This window comes from Mizuhopecten yessoensis, unplaced genomic scaffold (assembly GCF_002113885.1).
Source record: "Mizuhopecten yessoensis strain PY_sf001 unplaced genomic scaffold, ASM211388v2 scaffold7507, whole genome shotgun sequence".
Classification (NCBI taxonomy): domain Eukaryota; kingdom Metazoa; phylum Mollusca; class Bivalvia; order Pectinida; family Pectinidae; genus Mizuhopecten; species Mizuhopecten yessoensis.
In genome coordinates, this window is record NW_018407082.1 from 2,593 (window position 1) to 15,343 (window position 12,751).

Here is a 12,751-nt window from a genome sequence, read left to right on the forward strand (position 1 = left end):
AGGACCTATTGACATACTGGATTATCACAGACCTATTGACATACTGGATTACCACAGACCAATTGACATACTGGATTACCACAGACCAATTGACATACTGGATTATCACAGACCTATTGACATAGACCTATTGTCATACTTGATTATCACAGACCTATTGACATACTGGAGTGCCACAGACCAATTGACATACTGGATTACCACAGACCAATTGACATACTGGATTATCACAGACCTATTGACCTACTGGATTATCAAGGACCTATTGACATACTGGATTATCACAGAACCTATTGTCATACTTGATTATCACAGAACCTATTGACATACCTGATTATCACAGACCTATTGACATACTGGATTACCACAGACCTATTGACATACTTGATTATCACAGACCAATTGACATACTTGATTATCACAGACCTATTAACATACTTGATTATCACAGACTTATTGACATACTGGATTATCACAGACCTATTGACCTACTGGATTATCAAGGACCTATTGACATACTGGATTATCACAGAACCTATTGACATACTTGATTATCACAGAACCTATTGTCATACTTGATTATCACAGAACCTATTGTCATACTTGATTATCACAGACCTATTGACATACTGGAGTGCCACAGACCAATTGACATACTGGATTATCACAGACCTATTGACATAATGGATTACCACAGACCAATTGACATACTGGATTATCACAGACCTATTGACATATTGGATTATCACAGACCTATTGACATACTTGATTATCACAGAACCTATTGACATTCTTGATTATCACAGACCTATTGACATACTGGATTATCACAGACCTATTGACATATTGGATTATCACAGACCTATTGACATACATGATTATCATAGACCTATTGACATACTTGTCATTTGTCATTTACGCTGGTCCTATGTTTTTAAGATGTATTATCACATTACATGACGGCTGTGTGGTCCGGACTATGTGTAAAGGCAATGTCTATATCAGCCTATAAATGGCGTCGGTGTACTAAATATGAAAGCAAAGATTTAATAGATAAGATACTTACTTTAGTATCATATTCCAAGCGCAGTGCAACACAGAATTAGACTGCTATGCCAAATCACTGACTTAAAACATGGATGAACGGATGGCGCAGAGAATGGTAACGCATGCACTCGCCTTTTACAAAGGAGGTCTGGTTCGGTTCTAGATTGCACGTGAAAATGTATGGGGTCACCTACCCGACCACATGAGTTTTCTCCGGGTACTCCGGTTTCCTCCAACATTAAGACCCCATGTGCGCTAACATCCTTGCCAAAAGTAATCGCGATTTCCTTAAATATATTCTAAATTTCATGCATTTTTACCTTGTTTTTTTCGTTGTAATTTTTTGAGGCTAATTCTACCGACATTGGTACGTTTCTAAATAATTATCTGAAAACAATTTCATGCATTCTTTGTAATTCGTTTTCGAGGTATAACAATTTTAAGAATCGATGCTATTAATATTTTCATTTTTTAAAAATCGGATAAAATTTGTCAGTCAATTTTCAAAAGTGTTAATTTTTGTTTCATCTGCATTATTGATGAAATGTTAATATGAATCTTCAAAGTCATTTAAATAAAAAACATGCTGAAATTTCTAAGAAATGTGCAAAACAAGGAAAGTAGAAATCGATACACTGATGACTCAGCAATATTTAATTACTTGTTTATGCAAAAGAAAATCCTCATTCCCGTGGCTTTTTGGCATAAAAAGGGTAAGATTTATACGTTATCCTCTCATTATTTTCGTATGTGCTAATCCAGGAACTATGCTGTTGTTACGATATCAGCAGATCCAGACTTAAAAATACCCGTATTAAAACAGAATGGTTCCTTTGATAAAGGACCAATATAAAAAATCTATTTAGCAAGTAATTAGCAAACATACAGTCATGGGAAAGGAACATGTCTTTGAATACTTTTTTGCTCAATTTTACGATAAGATTATCTGCTTTATCAAAATAAAAATAAAATAGTTTTGTTTCTACAGATAAATGCATCAAATAGACGGTTGCCGTAATGGTTTTCTCTCACATATAGGCCCCTGGGCACAACATGAAAGGCTCCTGGGCACTACATGAAAGGCCCCTGGGCACTACATGAAAGGCTCCTGGACACGACATGAAAGGCTCCTGGGCACAACATGAAAGGCCCCTGGGCACAACATGAACGGTTCCTGGGCACTACATGAAAGGCCCCTGGGCACAACATGAAAGGCCCCTGGGGACTACATGAAAGGCTCCTGGACACAACATGAAAGGCCCCTGGGCACTACATGAACGGCCCCGGGGCACAACATGAAAGGCTCCTGGGCACAACATGAAAGGCCCCTGGGCACATGAACGACCCCTGGGAACTACATGAAAGGCCAACAAAAGTGACTAAGCTCTGCTGATCTGATTTGTTTCAAACTTTATTTTAAATGTATGAAGTTTTTCATTGATTGAATGCCACATGTATACGGTGTCTGATTGAGGACATACACATATAACGGCCTTAAAAAATATCCGCCAGACGGTGAAAAACATCTCCTCGATAATCACAACAAAATTGCATAACGGCACGCTAGTCTAGTGTTAGGACACCGGGCTCGTGACCGAAGGGTTGCGGGTTCGACTCACGGCACGGCATTGTGTTGTATCTTTGAACAAGATAATTTACTCCGCTTGTTCTAGACTACTCAGCTGTAAATGAGTACGTGGTTGGGCAGTGCTAGACTTGTTGAATGCTAGCTGTGAGCGCCGAAATAGCAGCACCGGCTGTATGCTCAACAGGGACCTGAACATTTGTTGCAGATATATTTGGACCTAAACTAAGGTGTTCAGAGTAATTTTGCATGTTTAGGGGTTTAGATCGACTTTTGGTAAAAATGAAAACCTCATAGATGCACGTGAAATGTCAGTTCGTGCTAAAACATGCAGTGTTGGTTTGTTTAGCGAAAAAATGGCTGCGCTTCCAGCCAATCACACCACCGGTCTCGGCACGCGCTGACCTCAACCCTCATTAATATTAAAAAAAAGTGGCACGCTGACTGCGAAAAACTTTGAACCTCTGAAATGGCTTTTTTTAAGGAAACGGAGTTCATGTCCGCGGAGGGAGAATACATTTTACGTGCATATATGAGGTTTTTAAAAGGAAAATTATCCATCTTTACAACGGTAATAAGCATTTTCCCGTAGATCAACTAGAAATGTTGTTTTTGATGCAAGCAAGTTAAGTGAGGTCGACATTTGGAGCTTTCCTCCCTTCTCGTTTACGTGATCATTGGGGTGTCATTTTTACCGAAAGTCGTTCTAAACCCCTAAAACATGTAAATTACTCTGAACACCTTAGTTTAGGTCCAAAAAAGCTGTATGCTCCCCAGGGAGTAAAGAAAGATATTTGCTGGTTGCAAATGCCCTATAACCGATAATAATTTGAGAACAGCTTTGAGACGACCTACGAACTAGGTTGTGATAAAGCGGTATATAAGAACCTCAAATTTATTTTTTATTATGAAATCTACATTTCTCTTCAGAAGCATCTTTGGTCCGAATAGTTGTGGGAGTTATCTCCCGTCGAACGCATGTGAACTCGATATTCGTTCGATTAAAATTATATTTAATCTCAAATTTACACGTGTATGACTATCGATAACAGCACGTCTGTCTTTTTCTTTTTCCTTTCGTTTTTTTTAAATATTATACTGTTAGCATTACCTGTATTCAAATGTTCACTAAATCTTATGGCCCGGTTACACATTCACTGATCGTCTCGCCGGATCCACTACGGATGGAAACTCACAGATGACCCCGGAATAGTCTAGATTCTTGGTCCGCTACGGATGCACCACAGTTTGACTATGTATAGGGGTTGGTTGACAACGGGGAGTGATACTGATTGCTACGGTTCGGTACGGTTTAGTACCACCGTGTTAGTACAGAATGACAGTCACACATGTCACGGCGTATGCAGTGCGGATTAACAACAGTTCGTTATGATTTTAGTACGGGTAAACACGAATTTGAACGGTCTGGCACGGATGAGTACGAACTCGCACAGAGCGCTACGGACTTACCAAAGTAAGCAATCCGTTTACACACTCCCGCGCTCGCGTGTTCATTCCACAACTTAATTTTAATTTTAGTACGGTTTAGTAGAAGGACGTAGTTCATCGTAACTAATCGTACCGACCCTTTGCGACTAAAGGCCTGGGATGTAAGTTACGAATAAGTACTACAGCAGATTGGTACGTTCTACTACGGATCAGTAAGCATATACTTCGGTTGTCTGATCCGTGGTGAATTGTTGAACATTGTCACGGATATTCAAGTACTACAACGATTGACCCAGGACACAATACGGACAGCTACGGGAAACTACAGATTGCCACGAATGATGCCGGATCGTATCCGTGGCCAATACGGCGGCTGATCCGTGAATGTGTGACCGGGGCATTAAGAAATGTCCTTTCATGACCATTAAAATAGATTAATATATGGAAAATAAGACGCTATGTTTTCCATATTACAATACGTTTACACTGTACAGGTAGTGACCAGTTTACCTTGCTTGGTTTAAACAAAGTCCCGTAAACCCTCCGACACTCCATTTTCTCGATTTGTTTCCTTTACAAATAGAAATGCTTTATGGGAGACTGATAATTTGATGTATGATATTATTAAATTGCGTTTTGATACATTCTTCAATCCTGCCTTAAAGTGTTGTAAGCTGTACCGAGACATTTTCTCTGCATGGATACATGAGGTTTGTTTGGTTTGTTTGTGTTTTACATCCTATTAACATGACGTGCCAGGTTTTGGTGGTGGAGGAAAGCCGGAATTCCAGGAGCTGATAAAGAAGTTTCGTGTTGATACGGAACTGGATTAAGAAAACGTCATATGATAACCTCTAACTATCTTTGAAGCTATATCGTCAAGAAAGAATATACGTCTATACGTGTTTGTGGTCGGGTAGCGCAGTGGATAGCGCACTTGCCTTTCACCAAAGGCGGCCAGGGTTCGATTCCCCGATCGGACGTGAAAAAGTATGGGGGTGACCCGCCCGACCACGTGGGGTTTCTCTGGGTAATCTGGTTTCCTCCCACAACAAGAGTGATTAGTGTTAGTTGTAAAAAATGTGAAATAATTGTTGTTAAGTTAATACTGTTTAAGATATTGTATATAAAGTAATATAATTTAAAAAAAAAATCTTTTGAGAATAAGCGTTCTCGCAAATCCTGCGTTATAACACAACAACGGATAAAAAAAACCTTACTGTCGGTACGGATGTATTACAACATGAAAATATTTTTTCTTGGAAAGAAAATATCTGTCCATCTTTTTGAAGTACGTCCGATGTAAAATAGAACGCCGGTTCGATGAACCCCTTTGCACTGAAATTATCCATTAATATTCCATTGAAGCATGTAATCGCACGAAAAGACCCAACGAGTTTGATCATTCGATGTCCTTACTAGTATTCTAACGTACAAAGTTCAATTTCTTAATTAGAGCCATAACTATCTGAGTGAACATTTTTGTACAATTAGGGAAAATAATTGACATTGATAAATCGAAAATACTCCAGTGTGCGTACGAGTAGAACTCTTAACTAATTGTTAGGATTACAAAAGGATCATTATAACTTATCTCTCAGCAGCGTTCTGCTGTAAAACAAGAAAAGCTAATCAGTTTACTGATACGTATGCATTCTCAATTCCTTTCTGATTCAGAGGAGTTATTTTCATTAGGTTTATTTAAAAAAATCATAAGATAACGGAGGAAATCTTAAGTAACTAATAATACAGGAACAGTATAAATCAAATATTATAAAAAAATGGGGAAAAACATTTACTAAAAAACATGGCTTCAGGACCACTGTCCCAATGCAGACAAAATGCACTTTTAATTCATTGTTAGTTTTTAGTTTAAACATATTTTATTGCCATAAATATATTTACGGCAAAGGTATTGGCCACAAGTTACATAAACATTAACGACGTCCTTTCGTTATGTAAAACAATATTATATATATACATATACAATGAAAGATTGGTAACATAACATCAAATTCTAGTTATAATGCGAAACACAAAGAGACAAGCAATCAACACACTCATGACGTCGGAGACAGACAGACGGACAGGGACAGACATGGATAAACAGACAGACAGACAGACATAAAGGAAGGCAGGCAGGCAGGCAGGCAGGGAGGGAGGGATGGAGACAGGCAGATAGACAGGGAGGCAGACAGGCAGGGAGGCAGACAACAGACAGGCAGGCAGGCAGGCAGGCTGGCAGGCAGACAGGCAGGCATGCAGGCAGATAGACAGACAGGCATGCAGGCAGACAAACAGACAGGCATGCAGATAGACAGGCAGACAGCGGGCAAGCAGGCAGAAAAGCAGGCAGGCATATATAAGCAGGCAGACAGAGAGGCAGACAGACAGAAAGGAAGGCAGGCAGGCAGTCAGGCAGATAGACAGGGAGGCAGACAGGCAGGGAGGCAGATACACAGGCAGGCGGACAGGCTGGCAGGCAGACATGCAGGCATGCAGATAGACAGGCAGACAGGCAGGCAGGCAGACAGAGAGGCAGACAGACAGAAAGGAAGGCAGGCAGGCAGGCAGATAGACAGGGAGGCAGACAGGCAGGGAGGCAGATACACAGGCAGGCGGACAGGCTGGCAGGTAGACAGGCAGGCATGCAGGCATGCAGATAGACAGGCAGACAGGCAGGCAGGCAGGCAGGCAGACAGAGAGGCAGACAGACAGAAAGGAAGGCAGGCAGGCAGGCAGATAGACAGGGAGGCAGACAGGCAGGGAGGCAGATAGACAGGCAGGCAGACAGATGGACAGACTTGTTAGTATGCGTTTATAACCCCATCCCCGCTAACCCTGTCTGCGGATTCTCTGGCTAAAGACTTGGAGACCTTTCTCTGTTTGATCTCAACAGCATCCTCAAAATTTCGAGGGTTACGCTCACTTTAGTTCTCTGCGTCACTGTAACATGAAATGACGAAATCAAAGGCTCTGCACGCGCCATTTCTTTGGATCCTTTAATGCTAAAAGAATCGTGCGGTAGCGTAACGGTAAACTATATAGGCTAAGACGTCGGATTTCGTTCCTCCGTAATCTTCAAGGACAGGTATCAGACTAGCGATTGGTCATTTTTCCCCGCCTGACACCAATCAAATAGCTTACATTGTGCCATCGATTTTGTCATGACATACTCTAGGGTTGCTAATAAACGAAGCGAGCGTAACCTCTAGAATTCCATATAGAATATATAGAGATATACATGTAGATAGGGAATACGCTAATGTATGTATCGCTGAAACTTTTTCGGAATTCACGGGGTCAGGCTCTATTATGTTTACTGAGCCCCTTGGGTATACTTCGATAGTCCAGGGGTTACGCTCACTTTCGCTAACTGCACCCCTGGAATATTTCATGACACATTCGAAGGCTCAGTATGCGCTATCTTTAGGTTGAGACAAGATGATTTGATACTTTGATGTACATCAAAATAATCTCGCGGTAGCGTTACGGTAAAATCGGCTGCCTTTGAAGTCAAGTGTCGCTCCTCTGTAATCTTCAAAGGACATGTACATTTGTATTAGCCTAGCGATTGGTCAGAATTGCCAAATAGCTTGCAGCGTGACTTCAAGTTTGCTTTGACATATTCAGGGGATGAAGATAGCAAAAGTGAGCGTAACCCCTGGAGTATTGAGGTTGAAATATGTTATACTGTATAATTGAATTGGCGGCACGAGGAAAGCTATTAAATTGGTTTCAGAAACCCGGACCTATCGTTTGACTGATACCTGTCCTTTGAGTGAAAATTTCAATTTTACTGTCGGCTTCCATGCTATTGTTTTGGATATATATCAAATGATCAAATCATCCACAAGGTCGGGCTTACCGAGCTTTGATTTCTTCATCAAGTATTGCAGTAATTTAGAGAACGCATTTGTAAGAGGGCGTAACCTCTGGAATTTCTTGGGTGACAATCTGGTTCTTTGAAACTCTTGACAATCTGTCTCATCCGTGGAGGTACGGTAGTCTAGTGGTAGGACGCCGGGCTCGTGACCGAAGGGTTGCGGGTTCGACTCACGGCACTGTGTTGTATCTTTGAGCAAGATATTTGACTCCGCTTGTTCCAGTCTACTCAGCTGTAAATGAGTACGTGGTTGGGCAGTGCTAGATTTGTAGAATGCTAGCTGTGAGAACCGGCTGTATGCTCCCTACGGAGTTTAAAAAGATATTGGCTGGTTGCAAAGGCCCTATAACCACGGATTATAATTTGTGAACCGCTTTGAGACGACCTACGAACTAGGTTGTGATAAAGCGGTATATAAGAACCTCTAATTAATAGTTTTATTAATAATTCTAATATTCTCAAACATTAACGAATTAAATACTCTGTTATGTTAGGCAGGATGGCTTGGCTTGGTCATTTAAAGACGGCCCACGTTTTGGTGGTTGAAGAAAACTGAGTACCCGGAGAAAAACCCACCAACCGGCTGTCAATACCTGGCGACTCGAACATAAGCTCTCGGACCCGCAGCCTTTGTATATGTTTATGTAATGTATATTTTACGGAATGTTTACCTGAGTATATGTAAACAATCTTATATAGCACTTCGACGACTAGTGCGATATGGACTATATCAACTTCATCAGACGAATACATGTAAAGTGATTATTAACTTAGTTATATAAAACACTACTTGTATGGGTGGTCGAGTGGCGTAGTGGATAATGCACTCGTCTTTCACCAAGACGGTCGGGGTTCGATTACCAGGTCGGGCATGTAATGGAATTGGGTCACCTGTACGTCAGTTTACTTCGGATAAGCGGGTGCCTCCCATTATGACCCCACTCCCGCACGCTAACATCCGAGCCATCAAAAGATAATAAAATAAAATGTAATAAAAAGTAAATATTTATGGTTGTTATAAAGTAAATAAATTTGATGTAAATGTACGCTTTACATTTGTCTGATGATGATAAGCGATAACATATCGTGCTTGTCATCGAAACGTCACGCATAAACACTTAATTGGTCGTGTTATATGAACCTTTATGCAATTCAAAAAAGGCCAGATTAATATAATATCATGCCAGTAGATAAGTGTATATTTGATAATACTCATACAACATTGATAAACCAGATAAGAAAAATAGTTCATGCCCTGTGTGTGAATCATTTTGTTCATCTCACAAATCAAATTAATATAACCTGTCACTTTTGTACTCTAAAATATATCAAATGCCGCACGGTAAAATTGACATTTGAGTGATTAATCATTCTATTTAATTTACAGCAGCTCGTGGTTGTCAATTCGGCACTCTGCTCGACTCATATTTACCTGTTCACTTACAGCGATGCTCTCTGAAATACATCGCTGCCGATGTACTCTCGAAAGAAACAAGCTTCTAAATTTCATGCAAAGACAAATTCACCTCCTAAACACTCTCGTAATCCAAGAATCCTGCTCTCGATATAAATATCTCCTCTGCACACCTGAAGTACGTCATGGCAAAATGGCCTAGCGGATGATAAGAAGATAGGTCTCATGTCTTTGATAAAGATCAAAAGAATCGCGTGGCAACGTAACGGTAAAATCAGCAGGCTTTGAAGCTGGTTGGGGCGCCACTGTCATCTTCAAAGGACAAGCATCAGCCTAGTGATTGCGAAGCATTTGTTTTTACACCAAACCGAACAAATAGCTTACTGTGAGCCTTCGATTTTGTTATGACATACTCTAGACAAGATATATGTTAAGTGAGGGGAGCTCTCGGATTTTGAGAATGCTACCAAACGGGCACACTCAAATACATTACTGTAAAAGATATTTGTACGTGATCCAATCGCGTATCCCTTTGCCATTGTCTGCAGATTATGTCCTTCGTTGGTGTCAAAAATTATTTTCCTGTGATGAAATAAATGAAAAAACAACGAAAATTCTAATTTTCTACAGAAAAAAACTTTATTGTGAATTAAGAAACAAACACCACAGGAACACAGCGCGTGATAACCATGTCATCGGGCACGTTCAAGATAGTATATTCCTTGCAGATTGTCTACGCGACGGCACTGGGTCGACGACAGGTGCTGTTTGGTTTATTATGTTTTTCTCGCATCAGACAAACGAATTTTGAACAAATTAGATTTGAAAATTCAAATTTCGAGCACAAGTAAAATGCTAAGCAAGCCTAATTTTTTTAACAGTCAAACATCTCCGTATCGGGTCGGATTGCCCTTTGTAGGTGTAACTCTGGTGCAAATATATGGTTCATTTTTTCACCAAATGCACTGCACATCACATGATCTAGATCTGTTTTATCTTGTGTTGAAAAATAGATGAATTTATAAAATACAAAACGAAAAATGAATAATAAACAAACACACAAACAAAGACACACAGTGGGGAGGGGGGTCGGTAGTTTGAACTCAGACTCGATCGACCAACAAAGGAAACACTTACATAAGTACTTTCAAAGGAATAAGAGGGTTAAAGTTGCTTAAAACATTTCTAACATATGTGCAACACCTTCATTTTCCTTTTCTATTTCTTCCTAATTTGCTACATCATCATCATCATCATCAGCAGCAGCAGCATCCTCATATCTTCATATGGATTCTATGAACCTTCACATGAGCTTAGGTACAATGTAGGTATAACGCATTTCACTTTCCGATCGGTTACATGTATCAAACATGTCCGCCATGGTCTATAACTTATGGGTGACGCCGAGGTGATGCAAACGGTCCATCTCCGTTTGATTTTGTTTAAACTTTATATGCAATTGCATTCAATTTAAATACACCATGCTAACTATAGGGTCAGTTGGAAAGAACTTTGCAACGGTCCCCATAACAATTAAAACTTGATCATGTTATTTTGATAGAACATTAATAGGGAAAATGGCGTAAACGCTTTCATATATCTATTTATAGTGTAAATTACAAAGCAGTTTATACAAAAACAACAGCATGAAGCACATGCAAAATGAAAGTAGTCGTCAAAATAATCACCATGTTTCACGCGCGCGAGAGAGAGAAAAACTTATAAAATTCCATACGGAATTTCCAGTACAAAATCAATAATTTGTATTATTTCTAGAAAAGATTGGTAACGTTTTACTGACAACTTCACATACCACATATGACGATTTTCTTAAAGATGGTTTTAAGAAATCAATATCATTTCTGTTAATTTCCGGTTTAATTTTATAAGCTTAGAGAGGTCCTTTTCATTTAAATCCGGTGCAATGTTGACTTGGGCAACTAGCGTCTGACATTTAAACATTTTAGCCTCATCTTTTAACAAAAATCGGGTAACGGGGTTGGGGGGGATTTGCCCCCATGATTATGAAAATAGTTGGCTGGGAAGTCTTACGACCGTACTCAAACAACAAAAATGTAAACCAGGAAAATAATAATTCTCGGGATTTTTCCCCCAGTAAATTTCATTTTGTCGCCTTTACCGTGTATTTTCCGAAATCGTTCACGGTCGTTTACTCAAAATAAATCTAAACTCGATGTCTAGGCTAGTTTCTGATATTTTAATTCTAGATCAACACTTTCTGTTCTTACCTTGAAGCTTACCAACTTCTATGATAGACACAACTCTCCCACGGAGTTTTATGAATCTATCATCATTCTCCTCATCTGTCTAACCTTTAGGGATATGGCTTAAATCGATTGTCTTTTCGTGGAAATGTTCTGAACCAAATTACCAAATCTTGATGTTGTAGAAATCCCAAAGTTCAAGGTGTGAAATTCAATGCTGAAAGTGGCGACCTCTGGTGGCGTGTGTACGCTATATTTCCCTATGGGAGATAATCGTAACAATACACAACTGCTTATTATTCAAAGAAAACTCCAGCAATGTATTTTATATGTGTCGGGATCACAGCCTAGGAGATATACTCATGATTCTCCTATTTCATGGTTATGAGCTGAACTACAACTGAAAAACATCACGTTTACTCTGGATATATTCTTTAGAGAAAAACAATAAGTTTATAATGAATAAATATATATAAATAGATAAATAAATAAATCTGATGGGGTTTCCGTCGAGTTGACACATCCGATAAGAAGAACAGTACAAGTACTTGTATGTAATCAGTACAATATTCATACACCGCTAAAACAGAAGAAATACATCTGCAGCAAATTAATCGATGTCCTCGTGTGGGGTTAGGTACATATAGCATACGCGAGTAAAGTTGTGATCAGTGTATACAATTTTCCTCCAGGAAACATGCTCTGCTGAACTGACCATACGTTTATCATTGCATAAGAATTCAACCAAACACAATCACCGTATTTATACAGTTAATTTGCATAATTGCTACCAAATAAAAATAGCGAATAAAGAAGTATGATAGTTTGAATTTGTCAAGTGAACTTGCTTATTACACTTTTTTATCCTTATCATTGAGACGCTTGACTATCCATTTCGAATAAGAAATGAAATAGCTTTGAATCAATCGTTTAGATGACTAAGACTTTGAAACAGATGTTCTGTCATACAGTGGACTAAGACCACAATTAATTTTACTATATGTTTCATTGTAACATTTAATTTCATAACAAATTCCCAATATCCGATAGCCAACTTTCCATCTAACCTGGTCAAGAGCAACATCTTGGGAGTAAAATATCAAAATTTCAACATAGCATGTTGGCCTTTTTCTTGAGATAATCGT

The 12,751-nt window shown here is 39.4% G+C and overlaps 1 protein-coding gene across 1 annotated transcript; it reads left to right on the forward strand.

Annotated features, from left to right (window-relative positions):
• Positions 1-6,340: 6,340 nt before the first annotated feature.
• Positions 6,341-6,859, forward strand: LOC110453789 (octapeptide-repeat protein T2-like). Its single transcript, XM_021502944.1, has one exon. It carries the CDS (start codon positions 6,341-6,343, stop codon positions 6,857-6,859), a length of 519 nt encoding a protein of 172 aa, XP_021358619.1.
• Positions 6,860-12,751: the final 5,892 nt, after the last annotated feature.

Coding starts and splice junctions, on each gene's coding strand:
- LOC110453789 (XM_021502944.1), top strand. CDS start 6,341: ATGCAGGCAGATAGACAGACAGGCATGCAGGCAGACAAACAGACAGGC.